Consider the following 25,219-nt stretch of genomic DNA (forward strand, 5'->3'; position numbering starts at 1 on the left):
GAAGCCATAATGGCATTAACTCCCCGGAAACTGGAAATACAGTCGGCAAGCCACCCTGTGGGGGCTGGGAACTGAACCCAGGTCTCCTGCAAGAGCACCAAGTATTCTTAACTGCTGAGCCATCTCTCCAACCTCTCACATAACTTCTATACCATAAACACATACATTCTCTAGCACAATGCAGGGCTGGATGGATGCTGCAGTGGTTAAGAGTGCATCCTGTACAATCATAAAGAAGTGTAGTTTGCATCTCAGCATCCGCATAACAAGCCAGACATCTTGCAGACAACTAAAACTCTAGCTCTGAGGACTCTGATGCCCTCTTGGCCTCTGCACACAGTAGAAGATCCCCTGAACCTTGAAAGGAAAGGGTATGATATAGATGCCCAGGACTGGGCATTCTGTATTCTTAATCTCTACACATGGACCAGTTATAGGGATTTGTCTGTCTGTCTACCTACCTTTTTATCTATTTGTTTATTTTTAAGATTTATTTATCACATATTCAGTGTTCTGCATGCAGAAATGCCTGCAGGCCAGAAGAGGGCACCAGATCTCATTATAGATGGTTGTGAGCCACCATGTGATTGCTGGGAAGACCTCTGGAAAAGTAGATAGTGCTCTTAACCCCAAACCATCTCTCCAGCCCCAGGATTTTATTTATTTATTTGTGGATTTATTCTTAATATTTATGTGTACTTATCCATGTTTTGTTTTAATCTGGTATAGCTGTTATTCTTCATATTCAGTTAGTCAACCAGTTATGGACCCTTGACAACCCCAACACTCCTTTCTCCAAACCCTTCCTTTTCCCTTTGTTGGTAAAATTCTTCCCAGGAAGAGAGATAGGCAACGTCTCTTCCTCCCAAGGTCCTATGGAGGCGTGATCCCACCAGAGTTCACTCTGGAGAATCAGTGAATTTATTAGGCTTCCCTACAAACATGGTTGTCAGGGTTCTCTAAGAGAACAGAACTTAGAGAATGATTCTCTCTCTCTTTCTGATATCTATGTTAAATAAATAATATATATGGGGGTTTTATTAGAATGACTTACAGGCTTTGGTCCAGCTAATCTAACAATGGCTGCAATGTACGGAAGATTCAAGAATCCAGTAATCGTTTATTCCACAAGGCTGAATGTCTTAGCTGGTTTTCAATATACATCAGAATCCTAAAGAAGAATGCTTTAATGCTAATGTAGGAATGGACTTGCTAGCAAGGGTGGGAGGAAGCAGGCAAAAAGAGAGAGCTTTCGTCTTCCGTGACCTTTATATAGGTTCCAGCAGAAGGTATGGCCCACATTGGAGGCAGGTCTTCCCACCTCAAAGAACCAGATTAGAAATGGATCTTCTCACTTCAAATGATCCAATTAAGCAAAAAACCTCTCACAGGTGTGCCCAGCTATTTTTCTGTTTTAATTTCAGATGTAGTCAAGTTGACAACCAAGAATAAGCATCAAAATGGGTGAGGTGTTACTTACAGGGGTTTGAGTGCTCCTCCTTCCAAAAGCTATATCCAGCAGAGACGAGGGCTTCCCTGCATAGGTGGAGCAGCCCCACTCTTCTGGTCCCCACCCCACACTCTACCCCTCCCTGAAGGGGCAGTTAGGACAACGTTATATACAGCTAGTGGTAGGGATCTGCTGGCTATTCTGGTGAGGGTCTTGTGCCCCCCCCTTTCCTGAGGGGGTGGAAATAGTCAACAAGCCCAGCTAGGGTAATCCTTTTACAGGGAGTGCAGCTAAACTCCCCATGATGGTTTGCAATCATGCATAATTCTTTTTTCTTTCTCTTTTCCTGCTCAAGTCAAGACTGACTGGGGACGTTGTACATCTTAGGCAGGTGTTGTATCACTGACCACAGCCTATACCTTTAGTTCTTCAGGAGTGGTAGTTGCTGGGAATAGAACCTAGGGTTTTAGGCATGCCAGCCATGGTTTCTGATATTAAGCCACATCCTTAGGGTGCCCCCAACCCCTCCGGTCTATATACTTTATTGCTTGATAGATTTGGAATTAGCCATTTCTGCTGAGGAAGTTAGAGAGACTAGTGTCTGGAAAGAAAAATGTTCATTCTACTGATTTTTTTTCATTATTGTGCCTTTTCAGTGTACATAGCTAGGATTTGGGTTCATTTATTTGTTTTTTAAGGATAGCATCAAGGAGTTAGACATAGGGCTGGGGAGATGGCTCAGCAGTTAAGAGCACTGGCTGCTCTTCCAGAGGACCTGGGTTCAATTCCCAGCATCCACATGACTGCCTCCAACTATTGTAACACCACTTCCAGGGAATCTAGTGTCCTCTTCTGGCCAGACATGTGTATGGTACATGAATGTACATTTAGACAAAACAGCCATACATATAAAATAAAATAATTTTTTAAAAATCAAAGAAACGAGCTAGGCATGAAAGTGCACTCGGTAGACAGAGGCAGGCAGCTCTCTGAGTTCAAGGTCAGCCTGGTCTACAGAGTGAGGTCCAGGATAGCCAAGGCTACACAGAGAAACCCTTTTTGCAAAAACAAGCCAACAAACAAAAACAAAAATCAGAGAAACTAGTCATGGTGGCAACATGCCCATCTTCCTAACAACTTAAGAAGCTGATGTAGGAAAATGGCTCGAGCCCAGGAGTTTGAAACTAGGTTGGGTAACATAGCAAGACCCTCATCTCAAAAAAAAAAAAAAAAAGAAAAGAAAAGAAAAGAAAAGAGAAAAGAAAAGAAAGGGAGGAAGAGAAGAAAAAAAAGATACTTTTTTCTTGTTTCTTTGAGACAGGATTTCTCTGTGTAGCCCTGGCTGTCCTAGAACTCTCTTTTGTAGACCAGGCTGGCCTTGAACTCACAGAGATCTTCCTGCCTCTGCCTCCCGAGTGCTGGGATTAAAGGTGTACACCACCATACTCGTTTTTTTTTTCTTTTTCTTTCTTTTTAAGGCAGGTTCTCTCTTTGTAGTGGTTGCTCTCCTGAAGCTCACTGTGTAGATCAGACTGGCCTCAAACTCACAGAGATCAGCCTGCTTCTGGCTCACAAATACTGAGATTAAAGGTGTGCACCACCACACCCAGCTGATGTCTCTTTTGTGTGTATGAGCTTTTCATGTCATGGCCAAAAAATCTTTGCCAGATCCAGTTTGATCCCCAGTGGTTTCTTCAAAGAGTTTTTTGTAGTTCAGTTCTTACATTTAGGTCTTTGATCCATCTTCAGCTAATTTTAATATATGGCATAAAGGGGCCAATTAGTATATTTTCTTTCTTTATATTGTTATTGAGTTTTCCCAACATCCATTATTGAAGGCACATTTGCCCACATTTCCCCCCTTGGCTTTTCAAGATAAAATTTCTCTGCATAACAATCCTGGCTGTTCTGGAGCTCAATTTGTAGACCAGGCTGGCCTTGAACTCACGGAGATCCACCTGCCTCTGCTTGCCAAGTACTGGAACTAAAGAGGTGTGCCACCACCGCCCGACTTGTTATTCTTTAGAAAAAAAAATGTTTAATCGAGACTGGAGAACTCGCTCAACACTTAGGAGCACTGGCCGCTCTTCTAGAGACCTGTGTTTGATTCTGAGCATCTATACAGTGGCTCACAACTACCTGTAATTCCGGTTTTAAGAGACCCAATACCATCTTCTGACCTCTGAGAACTGCTGTATTGTGTGATACACATCAGGCACACACATATGCTGCACATACATTTACATGCATGCACGCACGCATACTGTCTTTTCTATGCTGGGATTACAAGTATATGACCCCATACCCGGCTTTGTATGTAGAGTCCATGGATCTGAACTTGTAGGCAGTGTTCCTGTGCCGTAGTCACTTCCAAATAATTACTCAGATACTTAATTGTAAATGCTCAGCCAATAGCTCAGGCTTATTACTAGCTAACTCTTGACATTTTACAATAACTCATTTTTTTTCTTTCTTTTTTTGAATTTTTGAGATGGGGTTTCTCTGTAATAGCCCTAGCTGTCCTAGAACTAGCTCTGTAGACCAGGCTGGCCTCAAACTCACAGAAATCCGCCTGCCTCTGCCTCATGAGTGCTAGGATTAAAGGCATGTCCACCCCTTCTCAGCTAACCCATATTTCTTTTTTTTTTTTTATGGTGAAAAAGTGTATATTTAGAATTAGCCGGCTGGGCTCAGTTTAGATGATTCCAATCTTGTTGGCAACATCCAGAGCATCATAATCAGGAGCCAACCGAACATACGCCTTCTTCTCTCCATCGGGCCTTATGAGGGTGTTGACTTTGGCCACATCGATGTCATAGAGTTTCTTCACAGCCTGTTTGATCTGGTGCTTGTTGGCCTTGACGTCCACAATGAACACAAGTGTGTTGTTGTCTTCTATCTTCTTCATGGCTGACTCGGTGGTCAGGGGGAATTTGATGATGGCATAGTGGTCAAGCTTGTTCCTCCTGGGCGCGCTCTTCCAGGGGTATTTAGGTTGCCTTCGTAGCCGCAGGGTCTTGGGACGCCGAAAGGTGGGCGATGTGCGGATCTTCTTCTTTTTGTGGCTGTGGACGCCTTTCAGCACTGCCTTCTTGGCTTTCAAGGCCTTCGCTTTAGCTTCGGCTTTGGGAAGGGTAGGAGCTTCCTTCTTCGCTTTCGGCGCCATCTTGACGAAAAGGGCTAACCCACATTTCTTATCTATGCTTTGCCACGTGGATTGGTACCTTTTCACAGTATGGCATGCCCATCTTGTTTCTCTCTGTCTGCTGGTTACTCCTCAGCCCTGCCCTTCTTTCTCCCAGCATTTTCAGTTTGACTCTCCCATCTAACCTTGTCCTGTTCAGCCATTGGCCAGTTAGCTTCTTTTATTAAAAAAATAAAATCTTCACAGTGTACAAAAGGATTATTCCACAGCCTAAGCTTGGATCTTTATGACATTTGGTAAGCTCTTCGGGGTAAAGTCTCCCAACCCAGACCACCCTACAAGTGCTAGGGCTATAAGCTTGTATTATATCAGATTCAAATCTTTTTTTTTTTTAAGTTACTCATTACAGTTTCTTTCTGTGTGCTTATTGATCAAATGAATATTTTGTTTCATCTTGCTGTTGATATTTAGAAATAACCTTTAAATTATTACTTTGTTTTGTGAATATTTAAAATATAGGGCTGGAGAGATGATGGCTCAGTGGTTAAGAGCACTGGCTGCTCTTCCAGAGGTCCTAAGTTCAATTCCCAGCAACCACTTGGTGGCTCACAACCATCTATAATGAGATTTGGTGCCCTCTTCTGGCGTGCGGGCATACATGGAGACAGAATGTTATATACATAATAAACAAATCTTAAAAAGAATATATAAAATATAAAATCCATGGTTCCAAATTCAAAATTTCTAATAAACATCTGTAGGTAAAGAAGAAAAAAACAAACAGAAACTCAGTTTCTTTAATTTATTTTATATGTATGTGTGTTTTTTCTATATGCATATCTGTGCACCTGGTGCCCACAGAGGTCAGAAGTGGACATCAGATCCCTTAGAACTAGACTAGAGGTGGGTGTGACCTACTGTGTGGGAACTAGGAACTAACCAGGGTCCTGTGCAAGAGCAACCAGTGCTCTTAAGGATTTAAGGATCCATCTCTTCAATCCCCAAATTTAGTTTTTTTTTTTTTTTTTTTTGGTTTTTCGAGACAGGGTTTTTCTGTGGTTTTGGAGCCTGTCCTGGAACTAGCTCTTGTAGACCAGGCTGGTCTCGAACTCACAGAGATCCGCCTGCCTCTGCCTCCCGAGTGCTGAGATTAAAGGCATGTGCCACCACCGCCCGGCTCCCTAAATTTAGTTTTATTGTGTGCTTATTTAACAACAGTCAACACCAAACTTCTGTGATCTCTAGTTGAGAATTTCTTCCACTGACAAACTAACAACTGATTCTATATCAGACACTAACTAAATGTCCTATAATTGAATTCAAGTGCTGAGCTGACACTGTTTGTCCACAAGCTGAGGACTCAGTCCTCCCATGAATGTCCAGGCTCTTTTTTCAGTACTTCTTAGCTGTGGTCCTCATCCTGCTTCCTTTTGCATTCAGTTAATTTGCTACAGTGTTGCACAGGATTCAGGCATAGTTAGGTTTGTTTGTTTTTGTTTGAGACAAGGTCTTATATAGCTTAGCCTGGCTTCAAATTCTATGTAGTTATAGTTGACCTTGAATTTGTAGTCCTTGTGTCTCCACCTCTAACCTGTGTTAGGATTACAGGTATTTATACCATCCGGCCTAGTTATATTATCAGTTTATTATAAAGGATTATTACAAAGGATACAACTGAAATGATTCATAGGATGGGACATTTGCAAGGAAACTCACCCCTCTCTCTGGACAGGCCACCGTCCAGGAACTTCCATTGGTTCAACTACCCAGCCTTCCATATCCTGTCCCATGGAAGGTTTTTGATTTTTGTTTTGTTTTTGAGGCTTCATTACATAGGAAAGTTGAGTAAATCGTTGGTAATTGGTAATCTGCTTAACCTTCAGCCCTTTCCTCTCCTTGGAGAATCTGCATCTCAGCTCTCTAATACTGCCTTGGTCTTTCCAGGGACCAGACCCTGTCCTGAAGCTACCTATGGGCTTGCAGCCACCAGTCAACTCATTAGCATACTAAAAGCACTATCACTTTGAAGATGCCATGAATTTTAGGAGTTGTGTGCCAGGAAAGGGAATGAAGATATATTTTGTAATGTCCTACAAGGTATATTAAGGGAAGTTCAGCTTCCATGTCCTTCTACTTGATGCCATGCCCCTTCCCATAGTGAGCATCACTTAAACGTTTCTTATATATACCAAAGGGATGGAGTATCACTCAGTTGGTAGGAGTTTTGCTAGCAATGCACAAAGCCCTGGGTTTGATCCCCAGCAAGTACTAACCAGGCATGATGGCACACCTCTAATCCTGGCATTTGGCTTGGGATAGTTGAAGCAGTAGAATCAGAAGTCTGAGGTTATCATTGTCCACATGGCAAGTTCAAAGCCAGTTTAAATATATCAGGCCTCTCTTTCTCTGTGTATTTCCTTTCTTCTTTTTTGGTAAACATAAAGACAGATGCACATGCTTTCTTCTATCAACAATCAGTAGGTAGCATCATAATATATATGCATGCATGCCTTTCTTCCTTGTTGCTGTGTTAGTTTTGTATTCTAGAAATTTTTCCTGGTTTGAGGTTTAGGGTGGATTTTTGGTTGCTGTTTAGGTTTTTAAGTACTAGACAAAGAAGCGTCCTGCATGTATGTATATGAGAACTTTTTATTCTTATTTATTTTGTGTTTGTATATTTGGGAGCACATATATGGAATTCAAAAGACATCTTTTGAGAGTTGGTTCTCTTCTTCCACCATGTGAATTCTGGGGATCAAACTCAGGTTGTCAGGCTTGGTGGCAAACAAGTTTTGAGCTACTTCCCCATTCTGAATATTTTTGTTTTGAGACAGGATTTTACTGAATTGCCCACACTAGCCTTGAACTCAACTTCCTCCTGACTCAGCTTCCTAAGTAACTGGGGGTATAGAAAGTACCAACCACTACATCAGGCTCTACTGCCTTTCTTTTACATAGCTGCTAGAGACTACCATCTTTTGTGAATTAAATTTCATTGCCAACTAGGGGGAGTAACAGCATTCACAAGGCAGTCTCCATCACCAAGAGGAAAAACTTCCTTAAAATAAATCAGCATTCATTTTTGTTTGCCTGCTGGTCAGGACCACCTTCATGCTGGGCAGCTAAGTAGTTGAAACAGTACACTAAATCAGAAGCCTGCCGTGTTTGCCGGTTGACCCTTTAAAACTCACCTTATCATCCAGAAAGCACTAGAGTCTCTCTTCCTTTTTTAATTATGTGTGTGTGTGTGTGCGTGCGTGTGTGCGATGATGCCAGAAGAGGGTACCAGTTCTTCTGGAGCTAAAATTAGAGGTGGTTGTGAGCCTCCTCATGTGGGTGCTGGACCTGAATCGGGTCCTCTGGAAGAGGAGTAGGAATTTTTAATCAGGAGCCATCTCTCTAGCCTCTCTCTCTCTCTCTCTCTCTCTCTCTCTCTTTTTTTTTTTTTTTTTTTTTGGTACTTTTGAACTCATTTTTCACAGCTTTACTGAAGTGGAAGTGGCATGAGTGATTGAGTGGTACTCCCATTTGTGGTCACCGAGTTTGCTGTCATTCTTCTGTCATTACATAGTTCTACAGATTCAAAATAAAGCTTTCCTTAAACTCTAGAAAGGTAATGGTAAATGGCCCAGTAGTGATGAAAGCTTCTGATCCAGACTAAAATGGGAGATTTTTTTTCTCTATCTCTGTGTAGTCCTGGCAGTCCTGGAATGCTCTTTGTAGACCAGGCTGGTCTTAAACTCATAGAGATGCACCTGACCAGGAGAATTTGAATTCAAAGATAGCCTAGACTACATAGTGAGATTGTGTCTGAAGCCAAGCAGTGCTGGTAGAATGAGTCAGTGGTTAAGAGTGCTTGGTGCTCTTCTATCAGACGAAGTCAGGAGATTCTCAAATACCTGTAACTCCAGCGGATCTGACAACTCTTGTCCTCCTTGGGTGCCTGCGCATAATGGATTGAGAGAGGGGAAGAGTGAGAGTGAGAGCGAGAGCGAGAGCGAGAGCGAGAGAGAGAGAGAGAGAGAGAGAGAGAAAAGATAATGTTTTTTTCCTTCTTTCCTGTCTAACTTAGACAGATCAACATGTCAAAGGCATTTGCCCCCAAGACTGACAACCCAAGTTCAGTTCCTCAAATCCACATGGTAGAAGGGGAGGCCTGACTCCTGCATGTTGTCCTCTGACTTCCTCATACAAACATACATACATGAAGTAACTGGAAGCCTTTTCTTAAGGAAAATAGGGGCTGAATGTATAGCTCACAAGAAGAACACTTGCATGTCAGGGTCCCTGGTTTCAATCACCAATATATGGGGAGGATTGGAGAATGTCAGTATGATTGCTAACTATTCCTCCCACCTTATAACAATCTAATTTTCTTTCTATATATCTTTTTTTTTGGTCTGTCTCTTGGTGCCTGAATGTTTAACTATGGTTTGTTTACCTGAGTATGGCTCAAGTTATCACAGAACAGTCTAGGAAGGGTAGACTGTCTGCTCAGGTTTTTTTTTTCTGTGTTCCAGTTCTTTTCAAAGGTGAAAGATGAGTCGTTTTCTTGTCTGTGGGGAGTGCATAGGTAAATGTTTCCTCTTTTGTTCTAGCTGAGCTCCTTGCCAAAAAACAACCATTGAAAACAAGTGAGGTCTACTCCGATGATGAGGAGGAGGAAGATGATGACAAGTCCAGTGAGAAATCAGACCGCTCGTCCCGAACGTCATCGTCTGACGAGGAAGAAGAGTAAGCTGTGTCTGTTCTCCTCTATCAGGATAAGTGGGATGAAAGTATATTTCATATTAAAGGTTCCATCTTTAAGGGAAGCCAAGGCAAGAGCTTGAAGCAGAAACCAACAAGAAAATGCTGCTTATGCCTTGCTCAGTCTGGCTCTTGCCCAGCCAGCTTTCTCATAGAACCCAGGACCACCTGCCCAGGGCTGGCACTGCCCACACTAGCCTGGGCCCGTAGACATGGCCCAGACCATTCTGATTAAGACAGTCCTCTATGTTTGTGTTCCTTTTCCCAGGTTGTGTCAAGTTGACAACTGAGATTAGCTGTCACAGGAGAGTTCTTGAAAAGAGAAGCTTAGTGTAGGTGTAGGGGTTGCATCTTTGGCTTGATTCAGTATCCTGAATTCTGCATTCATTTTCCTGCCTCTGGCTCCTGGCTGCATCCCCTGGACATTTTCCCTGGGGCTGGCAGATAGGAACTGACTGCATATCACCTCAAACTGGCCTGCAGCTTCTCTGCTGGGATGAAGTGTCAGTCAGGGCTTATGGATATGCACACAACTATAGGCTGTAGTTCTTTTCCATTCCTTTGTTGCGTCTGCTAAGTTGATCGCGTTGAATAAGTATTAAGAATTTGATGTCTGTCTTTCTGATGGTTTTACAGTGAGTACTAACTATTCTTTGTTTCTCACAGGAAAGAAGAAATCCCTCCAAAGTCACAGCCAGTCTCCTTACCTGAGGAGTTGAATCGAGTTCGGTTATCAAGGCATAAGCTAGAACGCTGGTGTCACATGCCCTTCTTTGCTAAAACTGTCACAGGCTGTTTTGTGCGGATTGGCATCGGAAACCATAATAGCAAGCCAGTTTACCGGGTTGGTATTCTTCCCTGGACAATTCTGCATATTTTAAATATAATGATTGTCTACTGGGAGTGGGAGCTTCTGAACAAATCTGTTATTCTTATGCCACCATTTGACTGTATTAGTCAGCTTCCCTTATAACTAGAAAAAGTAGCCCACGCACTTGGGAGGCTGGTTTGAAGATTGCTGTGAGTTTGAAGCCAGCCTAGGCTACAGAGGGAGACCCTGTCTCAAGAACAGAAATGGCGAGGTATGGTAGCATAGGCCTATAATCCTAGCACTTGAGAGACAGAGGCAAGAGAATTTCCACAAGCCAGTCTAGTCTGCAGAGGAAATTCTAGTTCTACCAGTGCTATTAAGATCCTGAGGGAGGGGGGCTAGAGAGATGGCTCAGAGGTTGAGAGCACTGACTGCTCTTCCAGAGGTCCTGAGTTCAATTCCCAGCAACCACATGGTGGCTCACAGCCGTCTGTAATGACATCTGGTGCCCTCTTCTGGCCAGCAAGCATGCAGACAGACAGAACACTGTATACATAATAAATAAATCTTTATCCTCAGGATAGACAGTGGTACTGCGTACCTTTGATCCCAGCCCTGGGGAGGCAGAGGCAGGCAGATCTCTGAGTTCAAGGACAGCCAGGTCTACAGAGTGAGTTCCAGAGCAGCCAGAGCTACTCGGAGAAACCTTGTCTCAAAAAACAACAACAATAACACAAAAAGAAGTCAGCAGAACCTCCCAGTGGTTTCTACCACCTCCCAGTATTGCAAACCCAAAGTAAGACTTCAGCACATGGGCCTTTGGGGCACACTTAGGATCCAGATTAGCAGAAGAAAAACTGGATGGTAGGCGGGCAGCTCATACTACAGTGAGAATCATTCACAGTTAACTGAAAGGGTGCTTGGGAGCCCCAGAACTGGCTGCTTGAATTCAGAATCATTTTATCTTCCCCTTTCAGCGTGAAAGGGGGAAGGACACTCATGACATAGTTATTCAGACTTATATAGAAGTTTTGTTCATTTGAGAAATAAGTGAATGAAATTTTCTCTATATGCAAAGTTGCCAAGTCACCTCTAGACCTAGGGAAAAGAAATAAGGTAACTCCAGTTCTCCTGGTTCTTGTGTGTCCCAGCACTGTAGCTGTGGTTTGGATGCTAGAACCGAGCTGTTTTCTTTTTCTTATTTATTTTTTAGACTGGGTCTTACTACATTGTCCACACTGACCTTGAAGTCTACTCACACATACTCACACACACACCAAAAATAGCGTTTCTCTGTGTAACCCTGGCTGTCCTATAGCTTGCTCTGTAGACCAGACTGGCCTCTAACTCAAGAGATCTGCCTGCCTCTGCCTCCCAAGTGCTGGACTAAAGGTATGTGTCACCACTGCCCAGCAAACTGGCACCCTACCCCAACCCCATCCCCATCTCCTTCCCCTTACCCCTGGAGACAAGGGTCTCATGGATTGTTGGAATTGAAGGCACATACAACCATGTGGTTCTCTCCTTGTATAAGTACTAGTACCCATGAAACTCACTTCCATGCTCTTCTCATTGAACGATAGAAATATCCAGTAAGCCAGACATGTCAGCACATGCCCATAGTATTTGCATTCAGAGACTAAGGCAAAAGAACAAACTTAGTGAGTTTCAGACCACCTTGGGCTACATAGTGAGCTCAAGGGCGGCCTAAACTACATTCAAGACGGTGTCTCAATTTAAAAAAAAAAAAAAAATCCTGCCGACTACGCCAAAAAAAGAAAAAGAAAAAAAAAATTTTTTTTCTTAACTCAAGAACTAGGTGCTCAGGCTGGGGACATAGCTTATTAGGTGAAGTGCTTCTGCATAAGCAGGGGGACTTGCATCCAGGTCCCCAGCACCCATACAAAAGCATGTTTTGGCAGTACACATATGTAACCTCATGTTACATATGTGCTGAGGGCCAAAGACAGGCAGGTTCCAGGGGCTCACTGGCCAGTCCAACTGGAACAGCAGTCTCCCTGTTCAGTGAAAGACCTTCTCTCAAAAAATAAAGCAGAAAATGACGGGACACCTGGCTTTCTTGTCTCCACATGAGCACAAACACATACAAATTTTAAAATCTTTAAAAAAAATTACTTGGCTGGGCTGGTGGCGCATACCTTTAATCCCAGCACTCAGAGGCAGAGACATGTGGATCTTTGTGAGTTTGAGAGCAGCAATGGTCTACAAAGCAAGTTCCAGGACAGCCAGGGATGTTATACAGAATTCCTGTCTTGAAAAACAAAAAACAAGCAAAAAATTATCATTACTGTGTGTGAGGTGTATGTTGGGGATGAATCCTATGTAGAATCCCAAGGACTGTCTCGGAGTTGGTTCTCTTCTTTCATGGTTACGTGCAGTTCAGGGAGGTTGTCAGGCTTGCATCATCGAGTAGCATGTTCTGCTTTGTCTGTCTGTCCGTCTGTCACTCTATTGCTGTTATAAGTGCCGTGGTGCATGTGTAGAAGTCTGAAGGAAACTTTAAGAAGCCAGATCTTTCTTTTTACCTTGTTTTGAGGTGTTGTCTCTTGTTTCTTACCCTGTGTACTCTAGGAGGGCAGCTGGCTCTGAGCTTCCCGGTAAGTCTTTGTCCCTGCTGTCTTCTCCACATGGAAGCTCTGTGATTTCATATGTGCTCCACCACATCTGCCTTCTTTGGGGGGATGGGGTGAAGTGAGACAGGGTTTCTCTGTGTATCCCTGGCTGTCCTGGAACTTGCTCTATAGACCAGGTTGGTCTCAAACTCAGAGACCCACCTGCCTTTGCCTCCCAGATGCTGGGATTAAAGGTGTGTGTCCCCAGCCCAGCTCACTTCTGGCTTAATATATAGGTTCTAGATAGCAAATTTGGGATGTCACGCCTTTGCACTTAACTGTTTTGCCTTTTGATCCATCTCCCTAGCTCAAACTTTTCTCTTTCTCTCTCTCTATCTTTGTTTTGTTTTGTTCTGTTTTTTCGAGACAGGGTTTCTCTGTGTAGCCCTGGCTATCTAGGAACTCACTTTATAGACCAGGCACTGACCTCAAACTCCAAGATCTGCTTGCCTCTGCCTTTCCACTGCTAGGAATAAAGGTGTGCTCCACTACTGCCCAGGCCAAACTCCAAACTTTCTTACACACATACACACACACCATAAGTAAGAGCCAGGTGTAGTCCAGTGCTAGAAACCTGGACTGAGTGCTTGGGAACAGAGCCAGGAGATTTGAGCCTGGAGTTCAAGAGCAGCCTGGCCAACATAGTGAAACCCTGTCTCATTTGAAAAAGACAAAAGAAAGGCAAGGAGGGGGCTTTGGGAGTGGCTTAGTGAATGAGGGCATTTGTCACCAGACCTAATAGCCTGAGTTCAATCCCCAGAACCCACATGGTGGAAAGAGAGAAGCCACTGTGGGTTGTCATCTGAACTCCACATACGTCTTGGCAGTAACATTCATTTAGCCAGGATGAAATGGTTCAGTTCATAAAGGCACAATCAAACCTGACAGTTGACTTTATTCCCTGGAACCAACAGTAAAACAGAACTGAAATTCACAAGTTATCTTTTTGCCTCCACAACGTGGCACATATATGCCTGCATGTAAGCACATGCACAGAATAAATGAAAGTAAATTTTGTTTTTTAAGGATGGGATGCTGGGAATGTCGGTCCCTTACCTAGCATGTTCAACACTCAGCAACAATGAAAAAAGCAAAAGGACTGACCTTTGATGTTTCTGTAATGGGCCCCTCCGGACTAACTGCCTTTTTTCTTGCACCTTGCTTGCCCTAAGCATAGGCTTAGTGGCCTGAGCCATCTGCATTCTCAGCATGAGAAACCCTGTGGGCTCCTCTTTCACAGCTCTTCAGTCTCTGGGTGGAGACAAAAAAGTGATGTGGAAAGCTCTGGAAGAGGCTTTTTACTGGTATCTGTTCTTTTTCTTAGGTGGCTGAGATTACGGGTGTTGTGGAAACTGCCAAAGTTTACCAGCTGGGTGGTACCAGAACAAACAAAGGGCTGCAGCTACGGTAAGAGGCGCTTCCTGAGCCAGGCATGAAGACACACCCCTATCTATAATCCTAGCACAGTGGCAGAAACAGGATGATGACTGCAAGTTCAAGGCCAGCCTGGCATACATGGTGAATGCCAGGCCACCTAGAGTCACCTAATGAAATAGGTCCTCCCTCTTCATCCTCCTCACCCTGTAGAAGGAGCTATGGGCACCATTTGTAGTGAGGAGGCGAGCAGGCCTGCTTTTCTTCCCACCCGGCTCTGCATGGCTAGCTTTACACCCGAAATAACAACACACAAATTGTATTCTTTTTTTTTTTTTAAAGATTTATTTATTTATTGTGATACAGTATTCTGCCTACATTCATGCTTGCAGGCCAGAAGAGGGCACCAGATCTCATTACAGATGGTTGTGAGCCACCGTGTGGTTGCTGGGAATTGAACTCAGGACCTTTAGATGAGTAGGCAATGCTCTTAACCACTGAGCCATCTCTCCAGCACCCAAATTGTATTCTTTTAAAAACTGCCTGGCCCATTAGCTCTAGCCTCTTACTGGCTAACTCTCACATCTTGATTAACCCATTTCTATTAATGTGTGTAGAACCACGAGGTGGTGGCTTACCGGGAAAGCCTACATCCCTCTGGGGTCGAAGAATCATGGCGACAGCCTCACTGCCTTCTACCCAGCATCCTGTTCTGTTTACTCCACCTACCTAACTTTCTGTTCTATTAAAGGGCCAAGGCAGTTTCTTTATTAACCAATGAAAGTAACACATAGACAGATGACCCTCCTCCATCATCACCCCTCTTCCCTTTCTTTCTTGTGACAAGGTTTTGCTGTATAACCCAAGCTGGACACAAACTCATAATCCTGCCTCAGCTTTCCAAGGCTTGGGATAATGGTGTGTGCCACCACACCCAGGCGTAAGAGGTCCTTCTGTGGCAGTGTTAGCTCCCTCTGCAGATGGACTGCTTCTTGCGCTGTTGTTGCCTCCAATATGGTGTTTGTAGCATTGGGCACTAACTGTGGTCTCCACAATACACAGAGGAAAGCTTGGGTCTATGTTTCCTGGAGAGAAGTTACTGTCTCCTCAAAGGGAGGAAGGCTGCAATATGTTGGGGTGTACATAAGGACAGTAACCAGGTCTGTAAAACCCTCCTGCCAGAGGCAGAGACATTTTCTGTGTGGCTTGTTTCCTTCTGATCCTGGCTTTCTTAACTAGCCTCACCTCTGACAAGTAAGGTCAGCTTTCCAGACTAATTTTCTTCTTCGGGGTACTGGAATGTCATCTACTCAGCACATAATGAATTTCTGTCGTACCTGATCCTGTCCTTGACTTTAAGAAAAGGGAGACGACAAACACACAAGTCCGCGCCCCTTCCCTCACGAACCCTAAGAATTCTAAAGACTCCCTGTCAGAAGGTATAAAAAGTTTGCCAGGATCATGTAGCAGATAGCAAGTAACAGATAGGGCTGTCCCCTTGCCCAGTTCCTGTCACCACAGTCTTTCCATTCCCTCCTAAATCCTCACCCCTCATCCCCCCTACTTGGTTTAAGCAGAGTTTGGGGGCTGGCAAGATGGATCAGAGAATAATGGTACTTGCTGCAAAGATGGTGACCAGAGTTCAGTCCTAGGAACCCACGTGGAAGGAGGGAACTGACTCTTGCAAGTTGTCCTCTGTGACACTTGCAATTATAGGCATGTTCACACACAGAGAGATTTAATATTTTTGTTTTAGTAAGAACTGGTTGAGGGGCTGGAGAGAAAGGCTCAGTTATTAAGAGTCCTTGCTGGTCTTTTAGAGAGTTGCATTCAGTTTCCAGCACCCTCATGGTGGCTCATAACCACCTACAACTCCTTCTGGCTTCCCAGGCACACACATAGATACTTGTGGACATATACATTTTTTTAAATCTTTTTTCTTTTTTAAAAGAAGAAATAGGGCTGGAGTGATGGCTCAGTGGTTAAGAGCATTGCCTGCTCTTCCAAAGGTCCTGAGTTCAATTCCCAGCAACCACATGGTGGCTCACAACCATCTGTAAAGAGGTCTTGCGCCCTCTTCTGGCCTTCAAGCTTACACACAGACAGAATATTGTATACATAAAAAATAAATATTTTTTTTTTAAAAAAAAAAACAAAAAAAAAGAAGAAATAAATCCCCGACTGGGAGCCAAAAAAAAAAAAAAAAAAAGAAGAAGAAGAAGAAGAAATAAAAAAGAGCTGGTTGGGCCAGTGTCCAGAGAAATCTCTTAAGAGGATGGCATTGAGTCCCCAAACTTTGCCAAGCACTGGTCAGTAGAAATACTTTTCTTCAGTTCATCCCAGAATCTGTGCAGAGTGCATACTGATACTGATGGGCTCTAGAGGGCTTTATGATAAATAGACTTCTGAAGTACTTGCCAGGCGTCCTCGGTTTCCACTGTTAGTTTTGTAAGCTCAGTCCTGGCTACCCATTGAAACGACCCCTGGGAGTTGGTGTTGTGCCTGGGCTTAGTAGTTAGGTCTGGTTGTTTTAGTGGTACAGCTTTATCTCTCCTTGGTAATTCAGAGACCCACAGACACAAGCAGTATACACAGTCTGTTAGGGTTGCTTGTCTGGTTATCAACGTGCACATTCTTGGAGATGCTGTCTCTCTTTTATGTAGGCATGGCAGTGACCAACGAGTGTTTCGCCTAGAGTTTGTGTCAAACCAGGAATTCACGGAAAGTGAATTCATGAAGTGGAAAGAAGCGGTAAGTAGCTAGGCTGCCAGCAGCTGTTTGTGGACATGTTCTTTCCTAAATCCCTTAATTGACAACTTTTTTTTTTAAATCACATGTTGGTCCAGATGTTTTCGGCTGGTATGCAGTTGCCTACTCTAGATGAAATCAATAAAAAGGAATTATCTATTAAAGATGCTCTCAATTATAAATTCAATGATCAGGACATTGAGGAGGTAAGAAACCTGAATCCCAGGGCCTGGGTTCTTTAAGAATCATTTTGGAGAAGGTCAGGCTTGCCTTGACATTTTCTGTAATATGTGAAATTAATTAAAGGGATGCTTAATATTGCTATCTTGTTATTTATGCTTCATCCGGCCTTCCCTGTACATTCTCATCTACAGTGAGACCACATAGACTCAAGTCTATGAGGATGTGTATTCTCCTAGACTTTTTCTTCTAGACTTTTCTTTCTCCAAAATATTTCAGTAAAATTCCTGGATCTCTGTTCTCTTGGACAGTGGCTAGCCTTACAATACCAGGCCTTTGTGCTGCTGCTGCTGCTGCTGTATATTGATGCATGCTCCTTCATACTGTCCCAGAAGAATCTCCGTGACCCTGGAAACAGACAGTATCCCTTGGAATGAATTTGCTCACCCTCTGGGGTGTGACACTGCTATATATAGGATTAGCAGTTCCCCTTTAACTAGCAGCTTACCTCCCAAATGGGCTCCCCTAGCCCGCCTACAAAAGTAGTTTAGGAATGCCTCACTGCTGGTGTCTCCTCTCTGGTACAGATTGTAAAAGAGAAAGAAAGGTTCAGAAAAGCTCCACCAAACTATGCTATGAAGAAGACTCAGCTGCTAAAGGAAAAGGTAGGACCTATCTTGTTAAGATGAAAAGTCACGCTCGTGTCCATTCTCTGATGCCAAGTCAGTGAGCAGGATGGGGAGAACGTGCTGGGCTCTGTGCTGGGCTCTGCATTCCTCCCCCCAGCAGCTTTCCTTCCTGTAAGTGCAGTTGATCTTGTCTTTCCATTTTCCTTATTTCCGATGTCTTTGCTTTGTTTTACTATGAACGTTACTATGACAGGTGGTTTTCCATTCCATCCATCAAGATAGGATGGACCTAGTTATGGAAGTTTAACCATGTGGGCAGACGATAGTCTAAGGTTAATTAATGTTGCATCATTACTATCTAGGCTTCTAGAGCCCAGTAATTAATGTAAAAAAAGACACACCTTGACTTTGTCAAGTACTTTTTTTTTTACTATTTCTTCACCTTTCTTGTCATTGGTTCATCATGTGACGTGCCTTACCTGGGCTGTATGAAATATGTAATTAGAGAGCTAACAACAGCCAAAAGCTCACCTGTCTCTGTGTGTACAGGCCATGGCTGAGGACCTGGGAGATCAGGACAAAGCCAAACAAATCCAAGACCAGCTAAATGAGCTGGAGGAGCGGGCAGAAGCCCTGGACCGCCAGCGGACCAAGAACATATCTGCTATTAGGTGTGTCAGTGCGCCTGTTTTGGGAAGGACCCTATCCTTGGTCGGCCTGTAGCCTTGTCCGTTCCATGCTTCACACACCCCACAGGTTTCTGGGGTGCCGAGGTTCCAAGCTGCCCTAGCCCTCTCACAGCCCACTGACTGACCCCTCTTACTTTGTAGCTATATCAACCAGCGGAATCGGGAGTGGAACATTGTGGAGTCTGAGAAGGCTCTAGTGGTGAGTTTTAAACTTCACATGGATTACTAAAAAACTCTAGTAAAATGGTAGGCGGTCCAGCATGATGGCACACACCTGTAATACCAGCACTTGGGAGATAGCACTAGGAGGGTCAGTAGTTCAAGGCCAGCCTCAGCTGCATTACTGTCCAAGGCCAGTCTGGGTTATATAAGACTCTGTTTCAAAAGAATGAAATGAGGACTAGTGAGATGGCTTAGCAGATAAAAATGCTTGCCATGCAAGCTGGGTGCCCTGGATTCAAGCCCTAGAATCCACATAGAGGTGGAAGGGGAAAACCAACTCTACAAACTTATCCTTTGACCTCCACACATACAATCATGGCAGGTATGTGTCTCCCCACAGATAACAAAATAATTTAGGTTAAAAATAAAATTTTTGTATATTATTTTTTATATTTTTGTTCATTATCCATGCATGGATTTAAATTATTGAAATGACATATACTTTTAGCGTGAGTTCACTCTCTGCTTCATACCTGATCAAAACATTTTATTTAACATGATACAGAGTAACGGTTTTCTGGCCTGTTCTGCCTTTACATTTGTTTTTATCTTTGAGGTTGTTGCTCCCATATCTATTCTGTTGAGGGGGGGGGTCCTACTTCTATGTCTATTTTGTTAGGTGGGTGAGTGGGGTTGATTGTTGCTCCTGCGTCTGTTCTGTTGGAAGGTTGGGTTCTTGTGCTGGTATCTGTTCTGTTGGGGAAGGTTGGGTTCTTGCTCCTGTATCTCTTTTTGTAGGGAGAGGTTTTTGTTCTTGGGCATGTATCTATTGGAGGGGGGTGGGGGCGTTGTTATCCCTGTATCTGTTTTGTTGGTGGCAGGTTTGGTTCTTGCTCCTGTACCTGTTCTGTTGGGGGTTGGTTGTTGCTCCAGCATCTATTCTGTTGGGGGTTGTTTTGTTTTTGTTCTTGTTCTGCAGTGTGCAGCCTTGAACCTTGTGTGCTAGACAAGTGCTTTATCACTGAAAAGGACAGGCAGCTTTTGAATTTTTTCCTAGTTCCTTGCAAAGATGTTATTTATGTGTAAGCTTAGGACAAATGAGAGGAGGGGGAGAAGCTCTAATGCATATTTTCTGTTTTAGGCTGAAAGTCACAACATGAAAAACCAGCAGATGGACCCCTTTACGAGGCGGCAGTGCAAGCCCACCATCGTGTCCAATGTGAGTGCCCAAAGAGAACGTTTTTAGTTGGGACCTAGATTCTAGGACATAAAATGAATTCCATTAGGAAATTAATAAAGAAGTTAAAAATAATGTTTTTCTAGCTGGGATTTGCTTGCCTTGAACTTGGGTCTGGATTCTTCCTTTTTTTATCTTGCTATAGGACAAACAGGTAGTGAAATCCTAGGAGTTAACCCTGTGTATCAGGGTGTGTTTTCAGTACAGCAGATGTTAGTATGATCCATAATGCGTGGGACTAAAAACATCTCAGAGCTTGGGCATATTTAAACTTGGAACTATTAGCAGTGTATATAAAGATATCTTGAGGCTAAGCCCCAGATCTACAGAAGAAATGCATTTGTTTTGAATGTGTGAATATTTCACCTGTGTAGCATTTAATCATACCTTTATTAGATATTGAAGCATTATGAACTTTGGGTTAGCAGACACAGGGGTGTACACAGCCTGTGTATGCTAGCATGGGGGCCTGGACAGGCTGTTTTGTAGGTTTTCATTGTGCTTTTCTGCTGCTGACTTGAGGGAAACGACTGAGCTGCTGGTGGATACCCATGAGTACTTATAATGTTAATGGAGTAAGGGGGAAAGAATTGGGCGTGGGACTCGGAATGTTAAGTTCTCTTTAAAATAATCTATGTATTTTCTCTTCTAGTCTAGAGACCCAGCTGTTCAGGCTGCCATTTTGGCCCAACTAAATGCAAAATACGGTTCAGGAGTATTGCCAGATGCTCCAAAGGAAATGAGCAAGGCAAGTAGAAGCTGTGGGGCTGGGCTGCTGGCTAGGACCTCAGAGACCACCTAGCCTTGTATCGTCCTGATGTTTGTATAGGGAGGACTGTGCATTGTGCTTGCAGTTCTTTCTTCAGGTGTGCACAAATGAAGGCACTGCACTGAATTGTGATCGATTCTAAACCACTGCTTAATGAGACCTTGACTGCCCAGGCCACTGACTTCTAGACTCTGCAGCACATTTTCTCTCACAGAAAACTGTGTCTTGTGTATCTTATAGGATAATTAGAAGAAACAAGGGGCAAGTAAGGATCAGGCATTTGTAAGATAAAGGCAGAAATGGTAACCCAGGAGAGGCTCCTTTAGTTGTTTTTCTTTTCTCTGAAGCAGTCTTACTGTGGCCTTGGCTGGGCTGAGCTTGCAGACCCTCTGCCTCTGCCTCTTCCAAGTGCTGAGATTACAGATGTGGTGGCGCATGCCTGTAATCTGAGTACTCAGGAGGTGAAGGAACCCTTGTTCTTGATCAGGAGTTCAAGAGTTTGAAGGCCAGCCTGAGTTCATGAGACCTGTTTCAAAGAAAGGAAATAAATAGGAGCTGGGGTATGGCTCAGCTGGCAGAGTGCTCGCCTAGTGCAGCATACCAGCATTTCCTGAAACTGGGTGGCTCCTGTTCCTTATGCCTCCCTGCGGGGGTGAGGCTGATGCATCAGAATGAAGCAAGTAGTTTTCAATTTCAGATGTTTCCTGACTAACCTCATGAATGCCATGAATCTTGGGTTAGAAGGGGGCCTATTGTCTTAAGCCTACCCTTTCCATTCATATGCCACAGACAAGTCTGCCTTCTCCTTTGCACGTTGAAGCCTAGAAAGGCTCCAAAAGAGAAGGCCCTTTGTTCATGGCCTCTCCTGGTCTCCCTGAGAGAAACAGTCTGAAAGGAGCCCTAGAGCTACGTTGGAGAGGGTGTGCCTGGCAAGCTCAAGGGACTGGGTTCCATTCACCAGTGCCACACATAAAGTAAAATATGTAGATATGTGAATATATATATAGTTTGGTTTGTTTTGGTTTTTAAGAAAAAAAATATATCAAGGGGGGAGCTAGTGAGATGGCCTTGTTGGTACAAAAGCGTGAAGACTTGAGTTCGATCCCAGAACCTATGTAAAAATGCCTAACAGTGGCTTACATCTGTCATCACGGTGCTGAGGAGGCAGAGGGGATTCCTGGACCTGCTGGGCACTGGCCTAGTCTAATTGGTGAGCTCAAGGCCAATGGGAGATCCTGTCTGAAGGAGAAAATAGCATTTCTGAAGATCGCACACAAGTTCATTGTCCACATGTGTGTTACACACGTGTGTACATTGAAAAAGATGGGAGAGCTTTTTTTAATATTTATTATGTATACAATGTTCTGTGTATGCCTGCAGGCCAGAAGAGGGCACCAGATCTCATTACAGATGGTTGTGAGCCACCATGTGGTTGCTGGGAATTGAACTCAGGACTTCGGGAAAAGCAGTCAGTGTTCTTAACCTCTGTGCCATCTCTCCAGCCCCGGATGGGAGAGCTTATTATAAAAAGCATATGATCTTGAGCAAGAGCGTTGACCATCATTGACTGCTGTTTCTCTAAATCTATTTATATTTTATTTATTTTATGTGTATGAATGTTTTACCTCTATTTATGTATGTCTATCACATGATGTGCCTGGTGTCCATAGAGGTCAGAAGAAGGCATCTGAACCCCTGGAACTGGAGTTATGTATGGGTGTGACCTTTGATGTGGGTGCTGGGCACTCAGTCCAGGTCCTCTGAAAGTGCTCTTAACCCCTGAGGCAAGGCAGCCTTCTAGCCTCTCTGTTTGCATATATGTTTTATAACATAAATGTTTCCTTTTCTCATTGCAGGGTCAGGGAAAGGATAAAGATTTGAATTCTAAGTCAGCCAGTGACCTCTCAGAAGATTTGTTCAAAGTCCATGATTTTGATGTGAAGATTGACTTACAGGTTCCGAGCTCAGGTGTGTGTGTGTTGGGACTTGGAAGGGGTACTGAGGACCAGATAAATTTGTGGGTCTCTCAGCTTGAAGTCTTGACTATGGGGAAGAAAAGGAGGTGCCTGCTTTTCATGATCCATAGAGCCAACGTCAGATATGCCACAGATCCTTCTTGGGAGAGCAGGTTCCAGTCAACAAGGCTACCTGAAAGAGGGAAGCCAAGATCAGAATGTCTGTATAGATCCTTAGTTTGCCAATTTGTTCTTTCCCAGAGTCCAAAGCTTTGGCCATCACCTCTAAGGCCCCACCAGCCAAGGATGGAGCTCCAAGGAGATCTCTGAACTTAGAAGACTACAAAAAACGACGGGGGCTTATTTGAGCACTCCCAGCCTGCTGCTTCCAACCCTGCATGCCCCATCAGGGTCTGACTTTCCTCTTTTCTCTAGTTTGCCCTCTTTGGGCTGGAGCAGCAGTGGAGCTGGGAAGAGACTCTAAACTGCCAGTCATTGTAATATAAACCATTTGCTGTATAGACCACCCTTGTCTGCACCATCTCCCATCAGCCCTCCCCCCCTCACCCCACCCAAGGTGGTTTTGTTCCCCGTCTTTAGATTTGTGTTTGCCCTCCCCACCAGCTTTTGGTTTTTAACTAGCACAGTTTGGCCACTCTGCACGTTCAGTATTACCGTGGAGCTGGGGTTCTTGTAGAGCCCCTGGTGGCAACAGTGGCAGCATTTCCGTGTCCTCTTCAGACTGCCTTGGGCCTGACCCTTGAACATGGCACCTAACCCCTGCAGAGAGAGTGGGGACTGAGCATCTGTCGTCCTCTTTCCTCTCTTCATCTTTCCCTTCTTCCTGTGCCCATGGAAGAGGGATTTTCGAAAACAGTTTAGTTTCCAAAAAAAATGTACATTTATGGGGAGGGAGGGGTCTAATTTGAGAGTGTGTGTGGGTGTGTGTGTGTGGGTGCGTGTGTGTGGGTGCAGTGTGTGTGGATTTTTATCATTTTGTAAAACGCAGTACTCTTTGTATCTGTCTGTCATGGGTCTATAGCTGTTTCAGATTTTTTTTTTCTTTTGAGCTGTACTTGAGCATCTGAAACTGCAAGAAAGAAACTGATTAAATGTGATTCTTACTAAACAGGCCTGACTGCTGTAGCTATGTAACTTCTCCCCTCTTCCCCAGCACTGCCCTACCCCACAGGAAACACCCATCTATCCCCTTTGCCCCATAGGCTCTGTCCAGGTAGGTGGGCAAGAAGCTCATGGCAGGTCCCAGGGAGGTTAGCCAAAGAGTCTTGCACATTTCACAGGCACAGCCGTAACTTCTTGATTGACTGTAGTGTGTCCCGTCCCCTCCCAGTGTACCTACCTGTCTTCTCCTAGTTGACTCTATTTGATGTCTGGCAAGAATAACACTTTGTTTTGTTTTGTTTTTTTTTTAAAGAAACAATTCAACATGAATGTGGAGAGCAAACACAAAAAGATGTAGGTTTCAAATGCTACCAGCATGCGCATTGGTGCGTGCGTGCCCGTGTGTGTCTGTGTGTGTGTGCATATATGTGTGGTAAGCATATATATATATATATTGTGCAGCTAGGGTGAAGCCAGCAAAGAGGTGTGTGTGTCGTTATGAAATGTTTGGAAAGAGATAAGCTGACTGCTTGATAATCATTCTCAGGTGTAAAGCTCCAACCGTAAATAAAAGTGGCATTTAACAAGTCTTTTCAGAACAAAGTACAGCTGATGATACCCTCCAGCCTAGGCTAAAGAGACAGCTGAGAGCTGTGATCCACACAGGGAGGACTGAGCTCTGCTCTGCTTCACTCGGCTCCTGCATAAGGAAGGGATGATGGGAAATCATGGTATTTAGTATTTAAGCAAAAATGGACTTAATAGTTCTGATGGTTGAGTAAAACCTCGGTGTTGCTTTATCTTAGTTTACATTTTTACTTCTTTAAAAAGCAGCAGCAGATGGTTTTGAAGAAGTGTGACTGTAGAATCAGCCATGTGGCTGTGCCCCAGCTGGTGTAGCTGTGGCACAGAGCTGGGTAGAGGATCGCGATGGATTCCTTGCAATCATATGTACTTGAAGAGTCCATCGGCTGACGCTCTTTACAGACCGTGGTGTAAATGTGGGATCGCAGACCTGACCTCCACCTGCACTCTAGCGGTCAGACTTGGACTTTTTCTTCTTATTTAAAGGACATACAACCATAGAATACGTATACTCTGTGGAGTCATCCTGGCCCACGTGTAGATCTGTATCTAGTGTCATTTGGATTTGGACAAGTGTCGATGACATTATGACTGTGTAATAAAATTTTTATTAAAACTGCCACACACTGTAGCCCCTTTGCCACAACCCGCCTGCAGCTGCTGAAACCCTCGTTCTGAGATGCCAGAGCACAGGGCAGGGAGAAAAGCCCACCAAAGAAGATTGAAAGGTAACCGTCTGGTGATTTCCAGTCAACAACACTGAGCATCCCCCTGCAGGCTCAGCCGAGGTGGGGGACCTCTGAGCAGCCGGGCTTCCCGCTGGGTCGGTCTTCTTCTGCTGTTGGATAGCATCAGCAGCCCAACTTCGCTTCAGTGTTGAAGGATGTAGCACCCAAAGCTGTTGTCTACATTTTCCTCAGCTCTGAGAAGTAACAGTATCCAGATGCTTAGGTCATGCTGTCTGTAGAACTGGTGTCTGAT

At 44.0% G+C, this 25,219-nt stretch overlaps 1 protein-coding gene and 1 pseudogene across 1 annotated transcript in view; one reads left to right on the forward strand and one right to left on the reverse strand.

Annotated features, from left to right (window-relative positions):
- The window catches only part of Rtf1 (RTF1 homolog, Paf1/RNA polymerase II complex component), a 62,996-nt gene extending 38,136 nt beyond the window's left edge, over positions 1–24,860 (forward strand). Inside the window, exons 7-18 of the mRNA XM_075961836.1 lie at positions 9,194–9,329; positions 10,011–10,188; positions 14,113–14,195; positions 16,826–16,913; positions 17,009–17,116; positions 17,678–17,755; positions 18,269–18,390; positions 18,550–18,607; positions 19,712–19,789; positions 20,460–20,555; positions 22,433–22,544; positions 22,793–24,860. Coding sequence (XP_075817951.1) covers positions 9,194–9,329; positions 10,011–10,188; positions 14,113–14,195; positions 16,826–16,913; positions 17,009–17,116; positions 17,678–17,755; positions 18,269–18,390; positions 18,550–18,607; positions 19,712–19,789; positions 20,460–20,555; positions 22,433–22,544; positions 22,793–22,899 — 1,244 coding nt within the window. The 3' untranslated portion in view covers positions 22,900–24,860. The remainder of the gene's footprint in view (positions 1–9,193; positions 9,330–10,010; positions 10,189–14,112; positions 14,196–16,825; positions 16,914–17,008; positions 17,117–17,677; positions 17,756–18,268; positions 18,391–18,549; positions 18,608–19,711; positions 19,790–20,459; positions 20,556–22,432; positions 22,545–22,792) is intronic.
- Positions 4,091–4,616, reverse strand: LOC142845031 (large ribosomal subunit protein uL23 pseudogene; annotated as a pseudogene).
- Positions 24,861–25,219: the final 359 nt, after the last annotated feature.

The sequence above is a fragment of the Microtus pennsylvanicus genome, chromosome 2 (genome assembly GCF_037038515.1).
Source record: "Microtus pennsylvanicus isolate mMicPen1 chromosome 2, mMicPen1.hap1, whole genome shotgun sequence".
Taxonomy (NCBI): domain Eukaryota; kingdom Metazoa; phylum Chordata; class Mammalia; order Rodentia; family Cricetidae; genus Microtus; species Microtus pennsylvanicus.